This window comes from Herpailurus yagouaroundi, unplaced genomic scaffold (genome assembly GCF_014898765.1).
Source record: "Herpailurus yagouaroundi ecotype Mexico unplaced genomic scaffold, PumYag 28, whole genome shotgun sequence".
NCBI classification, from domain to species: domain Eukaryota; kingdom Metazoa; phylum Chordata; class Mammalia; order Carnivora; family Felidae; genus Herpailurus; species Herpailurus yagouaroundi.
The window spans coordinates 129,830,899-129,849,858 of record NW_024412376.1 but is presented as its reverse complement, the minus strand read 5'-3'; the positions used below and the strand labels follow the sequence as shown (position 1 = coordinate 129,849,858).

At 34.7% G+C, this 18,960-nt stretch overlaps 1 protein-coding gene across 1 annotated transcript in view; it reads right to left on the bottom strand.

Moving 5' to 3' along the window:
• Positions 1 to 7,881: 7,881 nt before the first annotated feature.
• The window catches only part of GABRG1 (gamma-aminobutyric acid type A receptor subunit gamma1), a 69,994-nt gene continuing 58,915 nt past the window's right edge, over positions 7,882 to 18,960 (bottom strand). Inside the window, exon 9 of the mRNA XM_040484604.1 lies at positions 7,882 to 10,310. Within this exon, the coding sequence (XP_040340538.1) occupies positions 10,041 to 10,310 (270 nt within the window). The 3' untranslated portion in view covers positions 7,882 to 10,040. The remainder of the gene's footprint in view (positions 10,311 to 18,960) is intronic.

Sequence of the window (18,960 nt, the reverse complement as noted above, 5' to 3'; positions counted from 1 at the left end):
TCATGACAACTACCACTCAATATTCTGTTTCTATGAATTTGACCACCATACATACATACCTCATAGTAATAGAATCTACAGTATTTGTGTTTTTGTCACTGGTTTATTTTACTTGGCATATTGTCCTCAAGTTTCCCCCATGGTGTAGCATGCCATATAATTTACTCCTTTTTTAAAAGCTTAATAATATTCCATTGCATGTATATACTACATTTTCTTTATCCATTTTTCTATTGATGGTCACCGTGTTGTTTCCACCTGTTATTGTGAATAATGCTGCAATGAACATGGGTGTGCAAATAATCCATTTGGGATCCTGTTTTCAATTCTTTTGGACATAGACAGTATTGCTGGATCATTCTGGAAGTAATTTTAATCAATAAAATAATTAAAAAAAAAATATATATATATATATATATTTCATTTGGAAATCTTTCCCCTGCATCCTTGTAGTTTTATGGTACAAGAATTAACCTGTGGCCTTTGACTCTCCAGTTATATGGATCCATATATATAATCTTGTTTCTCAAGATTGTCAGACTCTTAATGAAATCTTCTGCTTTTAATCCCATTCTGGACATGCATGTCCTGCTGATTCTATCCTTCAATGTCAGTGACTACAGAAGAAATGCATTTACAGTAATACTTTAGGGCTTGGCAGGGGGTATATGGAGCCTGGCTGCCTAGAGAGACAGTTTTGTAGTGTGATACAGAGAACAGGCTGGGACGCCTGGGTTTAATCCTGTTTGTACTACTCATTTTCTCTGTGTCTTTGGGCAAGTATCTCAAGCACCCTGTGCCTCAGCTTCCCTTTGTGTAAATTGGGGATAATAATACTAGCTACTTCTTAGGATGTTTTAAGGATTAGGCTAGTTATTATGAAGAACGTTCTTCGGATTATATCAAGTAAATATTATGTGCTAACTATAATTACTTTTCTTACTGTCATGATATTTGTTATTGCACACTCATTTTTTATTCTCAGAAGCCATTCTGTCTCATAAGTCATGATAAAAAAAAACATGGCTCTTAGTCCCGCCATAGTTATTCAACGGGCCACCTGCAATTTCCTATATTGATTATTTGTCAAAAGTGGTTACATTAGAATTGAACTATATGGTGTGCTCATGTTGAATCACAAATATTCAATTGTGAGAGCAGCCAATACTGTCAATACATTTTATTTATTTATTTATTTATTTATTTATTTTTAATTTTTTTTAACGTTTATTTATTTTTTTGGGACAGAGAGAGACAGAGCATGAACGGGGGAGGGGCAGAGACAGAGGGAGACACAGAATCGGAAACAGGCTCCAGGCTCTGAGCCATCAGCCCAGAGCCCGACGCGGGGCTCGAACTCACGGACCGAGAGATCGTGACCTGGCTGAAGTCGGATGCCCAACCGACTGTGCCACCCAGGCGCCCCTGTCAATACATTTTAAACTTGCACACTCATGCATGATTGAATTTTTGTAAACAATTCTATGCACAGAGTAAAAGCTCAGCATATATTATTTTCTGCTTTATGACAACTATCAAAGTCAGAAAGTATGTCATTTCATTGTAATCCTAGCAAGAAAGGAGGAAGTAGGAATATCCAGATCTAGTTGTTCTTAGTCCAGCTTCTCTTTCTCCATTCAAACTGTCAAGAAAAAAAAAATGTACAATGGAGACAAAAAATAATAAAATAATAATGTCTTATTGGAACTTGGGCAACAAATGAAAATTTAAAAAATCTAGCAAAATAGTCCTTGGTTCTTAGAGCAAATATATACTTAGAAATTTACTGCAACAATGTGCCAAAAATTTTACATGGCAATATCATAGAAAATGGAGCCAGAGAGACAGAGAAGCTTCCTGGATGCATGAGTCTAGCTTGCCAAGACATCCTGGCCCAATCATGGCTGCTGACCCTGCAGTGGGAAGCACAGACCTCAGAATTGCCTGGGGTGCCTCTACCTCTTATTTTCCAGGTAGAGAGAAAATAAATATATGACCATAAGGTGTATTAATTGTAATCAATTCTGAATCTCCCAGTTGTGTCCTCAAACGTTATTCTTGGTATTTTCCATATTCCCTTTAAATCTCTCTAGCCTTCTGCTGTCTGCTCTGTATCCCAGAAAACTGACTTGTAAGGATGATATCAAAATCGCCCTTGACCCCTGGCTTCCAGTAGGGTTTGCCAATGATGAACACTAGCAGAAAATCAGAGGGAAGAGATGCCGTGAGATTTTTATTCTACAAGTTCCCTCCAGCAAAGATGCCATGAGTTGTCAGTGTCCTTCAGCTGAAGGTCACAATGCCTGTCAAATGTCTTTTGGCCCACAGATATTTCTTTCTAGCTTCCTGCCTTTTCCCCTACCATTGGTCCTTTAGCACCAGCTCCTCCTTCTATAATTAGTTTCAGGATTCTGGAAGATGCTTGGGAACTTTTCTAATACTTGTCCATACTTTCATAAATTATCCTTTTATTAAATCCTTCTCTGGGCGCCTGGGTGGCGCAGTCGGTTGGGCGTCCGACTTCAGCCAGGTCACGATCTCGCGGTCTGGGAGTTCGAGCCCTGCGTCAGGCTCTGGGCTGATGGCTCAGAGCCTGGAGCCTGTTTCCGATTCTGTGTCTCCCTCTCTCTCTGCCCCTCCCCCATTCATGCTCTGTCTCTCTCTGTCCCAAAAATAAATAAACGTTGAAAAAAAAAATTTAAAAAAAAAATCCTTCTCACATGACACAACTCCAGTATCTCATTATTCTCTTTTTGGGACCATAATGAAAAACACATCAAAAACACTGAGGTGGAGATACGTTTTCTTACAAAAAGAGAGACAGAGTTAGGGAAGATGGGTGGGATTATGCATGCTGTACAAATGGTTCAATTTCTTTTACAATATTTCTTAAATATTGTATTTATTCTTAAAATAAATATTCTTAAATTTCTTAAAATTTGGAGTTTACATTGTAACACAGAATTTATAAGAAAAAGGCTTGAGCGTGATGCGTGTTATTGACTAGATCTCCCACAGTGTCTGGTTCACTATTGTTTTGTTTGCCAAATGGAGTGCTTACTATTGGTCTCTTATATCCCATAGACTTTGCTAATGGTCAGCTGAGATCATTAATATAAAGAAGCTCGTGCAGCAAAGCAGTAGGCTAATATTAATTATTCATATTAGTGTAAAGTGAGGTTGTCAAAATGTTTATTATGAGTAATCATTTAAAAAGACAAATCAGAATGAAGAAATGTTGGCACAATAATTTGAAGGTTAGAAGCTAAAAAATAATTAAAAATCTCAATCTTAATATGAATATAAGAAAACTTTAGTGGTGTACTTGAAACAGTATTAAGAATTTGGTTTATGGTAAATGTTGAGTATGTCAACATGTAGTAGGTTACTAAAGTTTCTTATTATCTTAAAGTTTCTTATAGTATTATCTTAAAGAAGCTTTCCTATTTTATTCAGAATGTGCACTTTTTAACAAACTACTCCTTGTGACTATTTGAAATGTAAATTTTAATAATTGAAGTGCACATCCTGAAATGTGGAGGGAAAGTACATGAGTAATGTGCAAAGTAAATTAAATATTTATTCCAGTGAAATTATTCAGAAAGGGCTGCTTAGATTTTTAATACTGTGAAAAATGTTAAAAGCAAGATTTTATATTGACACAAACAATTTTAATGAGGAAACATACTTCATGTTGTCTCGAGAGGGAAAATATTAAAATTACTTTAAGATTTGCATTTATCACTTTTCTTTTACTTAAAGCATCTTGTGTCAATTTTAGCGGAAACAGCAATCTTCTTTCTAGATTAATCTACTTTATCTGTTTCAAATAACATTGACACAATTATGAGGAAGCATGTATTTCCATTAATAAAACAGATTTACAGCATGTTTTTTTAACAAATTCTAAATAAGAGAACATAGCTTCGATTAGTGTCTCTTTGAGAGGAGCTGAAACTTTAAAGTACACTGGAGGGCGATTGATTGCATTTATTTCCCATAAAACTCTTTTCAGCCAAGACTATTTTCCTTTAAAATTAAAATTAAAAAGAAAATTAAGAAAAGGCCTTTTTAAAAATGTGGTCCCTTTTTAAATGCCACAAGTAAAGTTATTCAAAAATACAAGTTGGCCAACCTTCTCTGTAAAGTGCCAGAGAAAAATATTTACACTATATGGGCCACTTGGTTTCTGTTACAGCTACCTACCTCTGCTATTACAGTGTAAATGTAACTGTAGATGATATGTACACGGATGGGAAAGGCTGTGTTCAAATCACCAGTGCTGTGATCCTCGTCTGCCAACTCCTTTTCTAAAAAGTCAGTACTCTGTATTATATTTGACTGGATGGCCGGAGACTTTTTCAGAACACTTTCAGTACATATTTCAAACATTTCAGCTGAAATGAAGTTCACATTAGAAATAACAAATAAGCTGATGAAGATCATGCTCCTACTAAATTATAGGGTATTTCTGTGCTTTGAAGAAGTGAGTGGCTGTGCTTTAGATCTAAACTCCTCTTTGGAGAAAGAAACCCGCTCTAGTGTTGGAATATGAACAACCATTTTGTCATTAGAGTAGTTCCATGTAATTGAAAGATAAAGGTCCCTGCATTTAACTTCAGGTTACAGTATGAATCTAATATTCTTAGCTTGTTTTTCCCATCTATGAAATAGAGCTCTTTGCTGTGAATACTATATTATTAATATATAATGCTTGAAGTTCCAGACAATGGCAGGTGCTCAGGTAACATTAAATCGTCCTCCATCTTTGGGCACCTGTTGGGATGAGCACCGGGTGTTGTACGGAAACCAATTTGACAATAAATTTAATATTTAAAATAAAATAAAATAAAATAAAATTTAAATAACGGAAAAGAAGCTTTAAAAAAAAATCCTCCTCCATCTTCTTCAGCATTTTATGGAAACAGCATTGGACCTGAAGGAAGACTCATAAAAAAAAACCTTCAAAAAAATAAAAAAGTACTGGACCATGGTGGCAGAGAACAGAGGACTGCAAGATGCAGCAGGAAATACCCGCTTTGCTGATTTTCTGGATTTTAATTTTCCTGCACTATTTCCTCAAATAACATAAGACATTTTCATAACATGGGATATTTGGAAAGGCCTGGGTATCAATCCATGCAATATATATTGCTCTCACTGACTCACCTGGGGAAGCATATCAGGCAGTTCATATTAGGGTGAAGTCACAAGTTGTTTAGAAGAATCCAGAAATTCATAGCCTTTGCAGTGAAAAGCATGCATAAATACGAGCTCTCCTTATCTACTTTTTTAAAGTTCAATTCATTTTCAGAACTCTCTATCAAAGGGAAACCCTTACATTTAATTTCCTAATTGGAAAAATATGAAACATTGATCAGAAATTAATTTCATTGCTAAAGTCATGATTATATACTATAAAACAATAAAGGGATGTATCTGTATGAAAACTATTTTTATAAAACACATTTTAAGAGAAAGTAACTTTTTTTTTATTACAAGTTACTGACTTTTTTTTTGCGCTTAGGATCATGAAAGCACACAATACTTTGAAAAGTTGAGATAACTTTGCCTTACATTCACAAAATGCTCCCCAAAATGATAAAGCAGAGACAAACAACAGGAGCCATTACAACCACAAGCCATAAAACTTTTATTATATGGAGTGACTGCATACACTTAATGGATTCAAATAGCTGTTATTACAGGAACTTACTGAAATCCAAACTATTTCCATTTATGTCAGCCATGTCTGTAAATCTGTTAATTAGTCCTTTCTGCTTAATTGCATTATAATTATCACAGGCTTATCTTAACTATTCACATTCAAACTATTCATGGTCCAGGTACATGTCATTGTCCAACAATAAAAATGTATTTATTCATTTTGAGACAAACATTTCAGAAATTGAGAATACAAATCAACTTCCTGGGGGCACCTGGGTGGCTCAGTCGGTTAAGCGGCCGACTTTGGCTCAGGTCATGATCTCGTGGTCCGTGAGTTCGAGCCCCGCGTCGGGCTCTGTGCTGACAGCTCAGAGCCTGGAGCCTGTTTCAGATTCTGTGTCTCCCTCTCTCTGACCCTCCCCCGTTCATGCTCTGTCTCTCTCTGTCTCAAAAATAAATAAACTTTTAAAAAAAAATTAAAAAAAAAATCAACTTCCTGGATTTGTCTGGTCCTACAGCAGCCTAGTTCTATTCCCCGTTTTCCTCCATTCTTTGTCCGAATACATTTTTTTTTCCTCAGAAAGAAGAGAAAATTATCTGAAGAGAAATCCCTTTTAATGAGAAACAGATTTAAATAATAACAATAATAATAAATCTTAGTAGACCTTCTTTGTGATATGTACTTCAGGGGATTATTCTTGTTCTTCATCCCTAATATGGTAAAAACATAGATCAATAGAAAAAAATGACATTTGATTAAAATGTTTAAAGTAACAGCAAACAAGATTGTAATGCATCCTTGTAGTGTCTTAGTATCTATTTACATATCCGTACTCTTCAATACAGGACCCCTGCTCCCCTCACAAACACACGGTGTCACTCTGTTAATGTTGCCTGTTAATTACAGCTTCATGTCTCCATTTGTCCTTTCTTACTTAGGGGCTATCTTCCCCCTCCTCCCCTGAATGTCTATCCCCGCAGTAGTAACCTTCATCCTCCCTCACCTCATGTTTTATAGCTGCTTTAGAACTGGCTTTGGCTTTTCCTACTCCAAACATCAGACCCTGGTAAGATGAAACTTCTGCAGTATTAATACTGTCTCTTGTACTTAGGTATCTTTGTGAACTCTCCATGAATTTAGAATGTCATGCAGCCTCCTGAGATTTGTATTCTTGCCCCTTTACCATAGGGCCCGACCTAGCTTTGTAGCCTCATCTTTAATTGTCTACGTATGCATCTTAACTTTCAATGAAAATGGAAGTTTTAATTGAGTTGGTTACTCAACTGGAGAGTGTGATCTCTAGTTACCCATACCTACTGACATAGTGAATTCGCAACTCCCATCTCTAGAAAGTTTCCCAGTTACCCTCCCTCCCTTAAATTATGTAACTAATCCTCTCATATATGTTTCTTGGTAGTTCATCTTTATACCTTCCCCATTGTATCTAAATCAGGACCTTGACAATAGAAAGTGCTGCATAAACATTTTGAATTGTTATGTCACTTCTAAAATGCAAACACAAAAGAGGCACAACTGACCTTGTATTTACTAGAACCATGTCAATTGTGTCTGAAAACTCCATCTGGAATGCTTTTGACGGTGATTTGGTAATGGTTTCTGTGACTTTACAGTGGCTTGTCAAGGGCTCCATAACAGTCAACAATATTGACTTGGAATACAATTTCACATTTTACAATTATGGGCCCCTTGATGTAAGAGTACTATCAATCATTCTTCTTCTTCTTCTTCTTTTTAATGTTTATTTATTTTTGAGAGAGAGGCAGAGTGCAAGCAGGGAAGGGGCAGAGAGAGAGGAAGACACAAAATCCGAAGCAGGCTCTAGGCTGTCAGATCAGAGCCCAGTGCGGGTCTCAAAACTCAGGAATTGTGAAATCATGACCTGAGCTGAAGTCTGACGCTTAACTGAGCCACCCAGGAGCCCCCGAAAATTGTTTTTCAAGATGGTCAAACTTCCTGGAGGAAGAGACCGTCAGGAATTAGACTGCATTCGCTTTGAAAATAAGTTCGTCCCGAATTCTTGTAAAAAGAGACTAGCTGCATCTTCCTCTTTTTATTCTCATTTTTAGAAATAACAAGATTTGTACACCTTTCTGATCTACATATTTAAATCAAACTGCTCAAAATGCCACTTGCTTTGAAAGCAAAGTGCTTGTTTCCATGATATATACAACGAATGTATATAGTAAAGCATCTTTCATATTTTCATCAATTTTATTTCCGCTTCTTAATATTGCCAACATTTGAAGCCAAGTTCATGGAACACCAATGAGAACATCCAAGCTATTTATATTAAGCATTTTAAAGTATTTTAAAATACAGTCATGCTCAGATAGAGTTGAGGAATCCCAGAATTAAAATTGCCTTCATGAAAATGAACAGGTTATAGCTTAATACACGGAAATAGCCATAGTACATTTTAGTGAAGTGTTTTATTCTCCATGGATAGTTCATTTTTCATTTATCCATAAATGAATGTTCACATTAAGAATATCCATCAACACTCAACGTTATAAAAATGAACGCGTGAATAATTTGTACGTGAATATATACATGGCCAAAGTTTAATTTGGCTCTCCATTCAAAAAAGGTAGTGTCGGTGGATATTTTGGGCATTATCAGTCAATTCATGCTTACTTTTTTTCAGAGGTTTATAATCAAAGTAAAAAAAAAATCTGATTTAGCTAAGGAACACACAATGAAATGTATTTAGATTTAAAAAAACTATATATTCTAAAAAGATAAGTATAACCATGTCAAAGCCTCACTCATGTATTCACTAACCAGTTGGGGGAATTTCTGTGTCAAATGCACAGGTGTGAGCTTCCTCCACATTCCGTAGGCTAGGCTTTGATCACAGCACTCCTTATCCTCATACTTGTTCCTGGCAATGGAAACTATTTTTAAAGGTTATTACCAAGATCACTTTGGTGATTTCCCCCCAAATTAGATGAATGAGCATGGAGTTCTTAATAAACAACTGATATGCCAAACTATTTACAAGAACGTAATGATTAAAGCCTAAATTTAACTCTCCTCTTCATGAAAGAGGCATTTGGGAAACTATTAACCAACAGGCTTTACACTACAGTGAGGCTTTCTCTGCTTTTATCTCTAAGAAGTTAGAGGGCTCCTGCACTCATGTTCCTTAGAGATGCCTATAACAGAATTTTACTTTTAACATGATTTTTGAGCTTGCTTTCATTTTTTAAAAAAGAGAACATCATAACAATTTATAACAAAGATGTAAAACTGACAGGAGCCAAACGTAGGAGCTGGAAAAGACAATATATGACACGCACCTAAAACTATATTTCTAGAATGTTTTTAGTCCAGCAATTATTAATGATACATATTTAAGCCCATATCCTCAATATGAACTGTTACTCACTTTGTTACATAATAATTCTTTATCCACAATAAGTATATACAAGCACTATTCTTCAACGTTTTGTTAATTTAGAGAATGCAATGCTTTTGTAGAGCATAAAGAAAAAAATCAATTCTTTCTGTATTTAATTTCAGTCTTGGTAGATCCAAACATTTCAGTGTTAACTTCTTCATACTTCATAAATGCTGTGAGGCAGAGAATAAAATGATAAGTGTAACATTTTATTTTCCCCTTGTATTTAAAAGAAATGACCTTGGTGGTTTCCATCCTAGTTGGTAAATCACCAAAACTAAATGTAACTAGAGTTCTATTTAATATTGTGTCAGGAAATGGACTTGACTAAAATACAGATTAAAAACTGGTCTTATAATAAGGTAAAAACTGGCCTTTTCTTCTAATTTAATTTGTTCTTGGGAGTAAAACATCTGGATAGAAATGCCAGGAAATCATGGTTTTCACTAGCTCTATTGAAAACAGGGCATACAAATAAAAAGTAAGAGAAAAATGAAAATAACAATATTTTCCAAGCAAAAAATTACTATATAAACATTAGGCATGAGATTATGCTCCCATTACAAAAAGGGACAGATTATATTTAAATATAATATTATTAAAATAATTAAAGTAATCCATCTTTAAAATATGAATCACAGAACTTAACAAATTCAAAATCCTAATGGGATATAAGTAAAATAAATAAGATTAAAGTAAAAATATATAATAGTACTTTATATACTGAATTTTGCGACTAATCTATTTTACATACATTTAAGTAAATTAATATGAAAGCTGCTACTTTATTTACCTTTGAAGCCATAGAATGGTTCAATAGTTTTACATTTTAATAGTTTTAATTTTACATTGGTTTCCTGCATTTTAAATTTAAAACTTCCTGTTACTGAAGTGCAGTAGATTTTATCGATTTAGTTAAACTTCTTATGGTTTTTGCCTAGTGAACAGAATTTATAAATAAAGGTAGCCAACCCAATAAACCAAATTGAATAGGGCAAAAGCTGTTGGGAAAAATATTCGAGAATAGGAGTCAATTTTGGCAATGCGTATGTGTATCCTTCCTTCCCTCCATGATCCTGTTCTGCAGTCTTCAAAGCAGCAGAAGAAACTGGCACAATCTTTGCCCTCCAAACACTGGTACCCATAATCCTCTTCTCCATGTGGCAGAGAAATGCTATTCATTGGAATCAGAGTGGATCCAGGATGGAGTCCAGGGGACATCTGAGTAAAATAATAAATGAGTTTTTCAGAAAAAAAAAATCTCATAAAGAAAGATCAGTTTGGCTCCTCAAGGCAAACTCTGCAATAAAAATAATCTTAGTTTTTAGAAATCAGAGAGGTGTTCAATCCTAACGCGTTTTTAGATTTATAATTTACTTTGTAACACATAACTTAATATTATTATACATTCCAAAGACCTTTCAGGGAAAAAAATGCTCAAATGTGCAATATATTGTATACCTTTAGAAAACTGGCCCACCAAAATATTGTTAACCATGAATCTAATTCTAAAACAAAATATTTTACACTAAAACATTTATAATTCTCTAAGCGTCTGTTTGCTACTATTATATTACATAATTTATTTATTTTGGTGATAATGAGAGCAAATAGCAAAGATGGAATTTTGATAATGCAGAAAAGCTTTGAAGAACTGTGAATGAATAAAAAAAGACATGGACAGGGTTTGTAGTAGAGGATAAGTGCAAGGCATCATATTTGGAAGAGACAACATGCAGGAGTTAAAAACTCAGGTTTTTGTTTGAGAACAACTGTGTCCAAAATTTGGTACATTCTACCAATATAGCTAGCCTCATAGTTGGAATTATATCAGCACCTGATTTTTGTGATGGCTGTGATGAGTATATTACATGACTTATTTAAATGATAAGTGCTCCATCTTGCCCACTTATAGCAGCTACTTTTATCAGGATCATGTGGGACCCATATCAAATTAATTTTTTATGATACCAGGTTCTGAATAATACTTATATAATAAAAAAATTTTTAATATTTAAAAATCAAACAAGTCCAGGATACTGTGAGACATTAAAGCAATCACGTTGGAGTCAGACAGGTTTGGTCAACAATTCCATTTCTGCCCAGCAGAGTTATGTCACCTCGAACAAGACTTGTTAGTGCTCTTCCTCTGTCTCCGTGTCTTCTGCTGTACAAAAGTCACAGTAGTACACAGATCCATCTGGTGATTAAAGGAGATGATGTGCATAAAGCACAAAGCAAAATATGAAACATACAAGTATTCAGCTGCCAATAGGTAATCTTATTGCTATTGCTAGTGTTGATGCCTGTGGGAGACCTATCACAATTTGGTATAAAAGATGTGCTAACCAACAATAACAGTAACAACAACATGGACCTTATAAAAAATGTTACTGGAGGGGCACCTGGATGGCTCAGTCAGTTGAGCTTCTCACTTCGGCTCAGGTCATGATCTCCTGGTTTGTGAGTTTGAGCCCCCAATAGGCTCTGTGCTGACAGCTCAGAGCCTAGACCCTGCTTTGGATTCTGTGTCTCCCCCTCTCTCTGCCCCTCCCCTGCTCATGCTCTTTCTCTCCCTGTCTCTCAATAATAAATAATGTCAAAAAAATTTTTTTAATGTTACTGGGAAAAAATTAATGAACCCTTGAATAAAACAGCAATTAAAATATTAATGAAGATTCCAGTTTCCATAACTCTTCCTTCAGAACTTCTCCATATTTAGGGACTATCTTAAAATGTGAATCCTACAACTTGTAAGACTCATTAATTTTATTACCTAAACACTAAATATAATGCTGAGATCACAAAAATTATTTTAACCTGATCCTAAATTCTTCCTAATGAAAATGTTTACATTTTTTCATCCTGCATTTTGAAAGAGACAAATCTCAAAGCCTTGAATATTAAATATTGTATGGAAAAGATGTTAAAAATTAAACAAAAGAGAATTTAAAAAACTTTGGATCTATACTAAAATCCATTTTATTTCAACAGAAACATAGAAACCAAACTACTAAATGTTAAAATTCAGTAGATGTAAAAAGTAGCAAATAATTACATAGAGTGATATTTTAAAAAGATAAATGCATCACACAAGTCATAATATTAGAAACAAAATGTGCAGCCTAAAGATAAGGAGCAATGCCTTAAACACAAATCAATTCATGACTCCACTTGCCTGGATGTATCATAAAAAGCAGAAGCAGTATATTATTAAATGTTAACGACATATCTTTTCAGGTTGACACTTGGGGATACTTGAATAAGACTCTGAAACTTTAATGGAGCACTAAAATTATGTACAAAGTGAGGCAAATTGGTATTCATTTCTTTGTCACTTAGTACTTAAATAACATATGTTCAAGTGCTAATCAGAGTGGAAAGTGATTAAAATACAAGTTTGTTTGGGGCACCTGGGCAGTTCGGGAGTTCGAGCCCTGCGTCAGGTTCTGTTCTGACAGCTTGGAGCCTGGTGCCTGCTTTGGATTCTGTGTCTCCCTCTCTCTCTGCCTTCCCCTGTGCACGCTCTGTCTCTCAAAATAAATAAATAAATAAATAAATAAATAAATAAATAAATAAGTTAAAAAATTAAATACAACTTTGTTAATAGGCAATTTCAAGGTTATATGGCACAAAATACATTCCAAATATCCCTCAGCACTGCCATAAATAGGAAGACGGTGTGTTTGTTAGAAGATATCAGTTGTGTATGAGGGGATGATTAAACATTAAAGTGCACAAAGGTGGAGAAAAACTGCAAGTGGTTAATTTTAAAAATGGACTAATCTGTAGTGTTCAAAATCATGGAGAGCTTCTATTGCAGTGACACTTTAAATGGACAATTTTCCAGTTTCCTGCTGTCCCTCAAAACACCACAAGTCCATAAACTGAAAGAAGCTACACTTTAATGAATGATGGATGTGAACAGAAATATATTTTATATGTGCTGAGAAAAATATCCCAAGAGCTGACACAGTAGCAATAAAACAAAATATTTTGACACACAGATTGTGACCTGGAAACCACTAAAAAATTAATCAGTAGAATATGCACATTCCAATCCTCATTTATCTGAAGTGCAACTTTATTACCCATCTTATAATTTCTCAAGTAAAGGTCCTGTCCCCCCCCCCAAAATAGCAAGCATTGAAAAAATTTAAAAAATCAGGTTAAGTGTTATAAAAATAAACTACATAATCAAAGTTTTTTTTTTACTTTAAATAATATCGTTTTGAGAATATACCATTATATTGTTATTTGAAAACGTCACTAAGAATATAGCTGAACTTAACATTACAATAAATTGATCACGGTCTCATTATTAAAGATATGTATGTCTGGTTATATATTAAGGACTACACTATGTAGATATTAATAAAGGAGATAGGTATACAAAATATATTTCAAGCATCAAGACACATTAATGTCAAATAAATATTATTCAGTAGTAAATAAAACATTTATGTACAAATTATATTTATGTATGCTTATATATTATTATTTGTATCATACACTAACATCATTGATGTTATTAAATATCAATAATGTGAATATGAAATATTATTAGGTCATGTTATCAATATTATGAAACACTAATATTACTGTCCTTAATTTCCCATTTAAAATTTTACATGCGAGAATGCCAGCCTGAGCACAGGTTTTCTCAAGACACCGTACTTTTATAAAATCCATTTCAAAACCTACAAAAATCCACATCAGTGTTAACAACAGACGTGAGATGGATCTTAGTGATGCTGAGTGGCCAATCAGCATGTCAGAGTTTGTGCTGTTCCCGAAAGACAAAGAACAGGTGAAAACAAGCCAACAAGCGAAGTGGACCAAAGGAAGCCACATTTTGGAAGAGGCTCAGGAAATGGAAGCATGAGGGGAAGAGCTGTTCTTCCCATCAAAGCTTCAGAGATGCTTACTCTAAAGCAGGAAGAATGGGAATGATAAAACAGGATGGAAAACATGGCCTTTGTGAAATGCCCATCTCCGGAATAGCTACTGCGGTCTGAACCATCACTCATCCACGCATGTAGAAAGTAGAGATGTACACAGGTTGATGTCTGCTCACGTTTAGAACCTTGAAACTTCGACCATCAGATCATCTCATGCCACTCCAGGGAGGATTAGGGCTCCTGAAGTTGGTATTGGAATGTCCTAGTAAAACCCTCATCATCATTTAGAGTGTATGTGTGCATGTTTGGAAGCACTAAGATGTCGTGGTCCCCATCCCCACCCCCACGGAAGTGAAATCTGACCCTTGGAAATTCAAGAATGACATGCCAAGCTTGCAGGGCCTATTGGAGAAAAATCGCCAAGAACTTCCAAGGTGAACTTTCAAGATACTAACACTACAAAAGAAAAACATGGAGATGAACAGCTAGAATTACTGATTCTAATAATTCAGGAAACATAAGAGAATATTAACCTTTTGCATTCGTTCACTCAGAAATACTTAAAGAGATAAGTTGTATCCATTTAAGGAAAACAGGATAGAGACCAGTTAGAAAATAAAAGCTCTCGGAAATTAAGGAAAACATTGTAAATTCAGGGAAAAAAAAAATCTAAAACATTGTGAAATAAAATCTTAAGGAAGGAAGTGGCCCACAATATACAGACAAAGAATGTACCAATAACAAATAGGATAGTAAAAAATAGGATAAAAAAAAAGAGTATCTGCAACACATGGACAATTAACCTAGGAGGCCTACGTGTATCTAATAAGAATTCTATGAGGAATTTAGGAGAAAACAGAAAATAATTGAAATAAAGAATCAAGGAAATTCTCAGAAATAGAAGATAAGAATATTAAGTAATGAAATAAATGAGGTAAAAAAAAACAGAGAGTGTACTGGCCCTCAGAAATTTTAACACCATGGAAAAAGAGATGAGATGAAAATTTTCAGGTCAGAAAGAGAAAGATTTACTATCAAAATAATAATCAGATTGGCATTATAATTAGTGATAATGAATTAAAAGGTAGATATTTAAGTGTATTATTTGAAATTTGAGAAGTAGTCAACAATAGTTATTAAAAGGAAGATAAAATATTAAAGGAAAGCATAAGATGGAGATGGTGGGAAAGCTATATTTTTCTTTTATACCAAAGAGTCACAACTTTATTAAACTTGGTACCTTAAGAATCGGATATATAATGGAAATAATCATCAGAGGAAAGTAAGAGCAAAATGATAAAATGTGGTTAATTCTAAAGACTAGGAGCAAGTGTTCACGGTACAGAATTTTATTCTTCACTTGTACATTTTATACTTTTTGATTTGTTCAACTGTGTATGAGAGAGAGAGAGAGAGAAAGAGCATGCGCAGGCACAAGTGGGTAAGGGGCGGAGAGAAAGGGAGAGAGAGAATCCCAAGCAGGCTCTGTGCTGACAGCATGGCGCTCCATCCCATGGACAGTGAGATCATGACCTGAGCCGAAATCAAGAGTTCCATGTTTAATTGACTGAGCCACCCAGGCACTCCTAAAATTAATTTTTTCAATGAGATTTTTTTTTACTTGTGACTAATCTGGTCCCTTTCAGCTATAATAATCTATGATGGTTTAGGTAGGTAGAGAAATATTAGTGTTATTTGGAAATCGAGGTTAAAAAAACAAAGAGCTACTGTTGTTGGTATTTATATACCTCCCGAGGATCTTTATATGACCATTGTCACAGCTGATATTAAATGGCTATGCCGTCTGTTGACAACATCCCACACCTACTGACACCTTACAGTTATTTAAATAACCTTGTATTTCACATCTCATCAATATCAAATGATCTCTCCTAGAGGCTTTGCCAAATGCCATTAAGGGAAAGATTTATAATTTGTGAAACTGCGTATTTATATGGCTTTTATTTCAGTACTCTCAAAGGTAGATGAATATTTATATAGATATGTACTAACTGAAAATAAGATCATTTATTTGAAGGGAGCTGAGGGGTGGGGATTATGGGCAAAACAAACAAAAACTTTCCCACACATTATCTTCACTCTAATATCCTGGGTCCTGCTCTCTGTGATATATTACTTCTTGAATGAACTATTGTAATAGTTTCCAAATTTATCTCCCTGCCTTGTTTGTCATTCAAGTGCATATTCCAGGCTACCTCTAATCGTCTTTCAGAAACATAGATACAAATATGCCATCTTGCCTAAAAACATTCATGGCTTAACAGTCCTGACAGTACAAAATATAAATTCTTTAGCTTGGTACTGGAGACTTTCCACAACTTGGCCATATACCGCTTTTCTATCCTCAACCTAGGTTATTTTCTTTCCTAAGATTCCTATTTTCTAGACCAGCACTGTCCAGTACAATTTTCTATGATGACAAAAATGTCCTGTGTCTGCACTGTTCAACATGGTGCTCACTAGTCAGATGCAGCTATTGAGCACTTGAAATATGACTAATGATACTAAGATACTGAATTTTAAATTTGGGTTAATTTTAATCAATTTAAATCAACCTAGCGATATATGGCCAATGGCTACTGCACTGGACAATACAGCTTGGAACATATACCAGTCTATCTATATCTTTTTCTCATAAGTCTCATAAGTCTATATCTTATTCTCACATAAGACTCAGCTTGGCTCACATGGTTCTTTCTCTATCTTAAATATTCTTCCTAATTTGTTCTCCTGAACTTTGTAACTTACTCTTGAAAGAACGAATTCGATGACATCACACTTCCTATGAATTTTTCTCTGTCAAATCCCCTTTGAAAGCATTACTTTACAACTTTCTGAGTGAGTTATTTACACCGGAAATGGAAGGAAACCACCCATTCCATCGTGACTCACATTAACATAACCTCCTCTCAGCACTGTGTGCTGAAGTCAGTGTTTCACAGACCACGTCACCTGGTGTTTCTGGACTTCCTCAATGCGAGGGATAAACCACATAGGTCAGGCTTCATGGTACTTGTCTCTATTTCAATATGAACATTTCCTTTAAAATATGCTAATATATATTTACTATAGAAAACACTGCTTCTGAAAAAGTATTTGAACCCAGTCTTCTGAGCTAATTCTCTTATTATCTTCATTTTTATTTTTAATTTGTATTATACTTTATCTTATGTTTACATGTATATTATATTTTTCCATAACTACATTTAAGATCTATGAAAGCAAAGAACACATTCTATTGTTTTTTCTCTCCAAAGTGCCTTGTCCATGATCGGTGAAATACATTTCCATGATTGCATACTTTAACCAAATTAAGAGATTACAAATAAGTAAGTCTCTCCTCAGATGGGTATACCAGGCCCCTGATATAGGTATAATATGGTTTTCTGAGATTTCTAATCATCTATGGGATGAATATTCTAGTTTCAACACGAACTACTCTTTAGTTAATAATGAATGGCTTACTACAATTGTATTTCTATGACCTTTACCTGTTTTGTAGAGTCTGGATTCCATGCTACAACACTCTTAACTTCTTAGATTTAAAAAAGAAAAACAAAACAGATGTTGACATAAACATACCTGAAGCATGTTCTTAATGAGTATGAATAAAAACACAATAATATGTATTATATGGGATGGAAATATGGGCCAAATTAAAATGTCAATGATATTCACAATAAAAAAAAAATAAAGAGGAAAGAAATAGATATGGAAAGACGAAAGCAGGGGGAGGAAGAAAGGAAGGAAGATGGGAGGTAAAGGGGGAGACACAGAGAGTGAGAGAGAGAGGGGGAGAGAGAAAGAGAGAACAGAAAAAGGAAGGGAAATAGAGAAAAGGCCTAATATATCACATGGAGAGTAAGGTGAAAAGTATTTTTATTAATTTGTTTTTTTAAGAGGGTCATTGGAGCTAAAAATCTATTGTATTCAAATATTATCGCTTTTTTAAATAAATTGAATAATCTGAGATTCAGTTAAGCAAAGAGACCTCAAGAAGGGGATTTCGGTTTTGCTTAATAACAGACACGTTGATCTTTCAGTGACTCTAGTCAAGGTCTTTGGTTCTGACTTGACTGTTCCTGTAAGTCATTCAGAGAACAAAAAGGGGAAAATGCCATGTTTTAAACTCCTCAGAATTTTGAGTTTATGAAAGAAAGTGGGGGTATGGAAGGAAGAGAGACAGAAGGGGAAGGAGAAGGAGGAGAAGTGGGAGAAGGAGGAGGAGGGAGAGGGGAGGAGGAAAAAGAGGAGGAAGAACAAGAGGAAGGAAAAGAAAAACAGGAAGATGAGAACAGTAACAACAACAACAACAACAACAACAACAACAACAGAAACATTTGAAAAGGTGTAAAGCCAAGATGCTTCAAGACTTCTGGGTCTAGGTTATGCAATTTTTTGTCCTGGCTGGCAGAAGAAAGAACAGACTCCACAAAACGATTAAGTAGAGCACTCGAGACAACAAGCAAAGCTGTTTATTCTTCATGAAAGTGCAATCTGATTTACTCAATTAGCAAGACCATATGGTTGAACACAAAACCAAGCAGGGAGTCAGATTTGATTACTGATCCTGGTTTTTCAATCAACATGTTATTTACTATTAAAAGAGCTCATAAATCACATAACTGAACAGAAAGGAAAGACTACAGAACTTTATTCTGGATAGCTCTAATAAAAATATTTTTTGTACCTAGGTAGTCAACAATATATATCAATTTAACTTTTAATGGTTGAAATTTAGTGCTTCAAAGCTCTTATTTAATTTTTATTCCTTATTTTTTCATGTTTATTATTTTGCCTCCTGGGCCTGATGCTAAATTTTAAATACCCAGTGTATAGATTTTTTCCCTTAAATTCTAGAACATTGCCTAGGATATGGGTGTCCCTAACAAATATTTGGTGAATGAATTATTTTAAAAAATCATAGTTTTAAAATTTGCACTCCAATG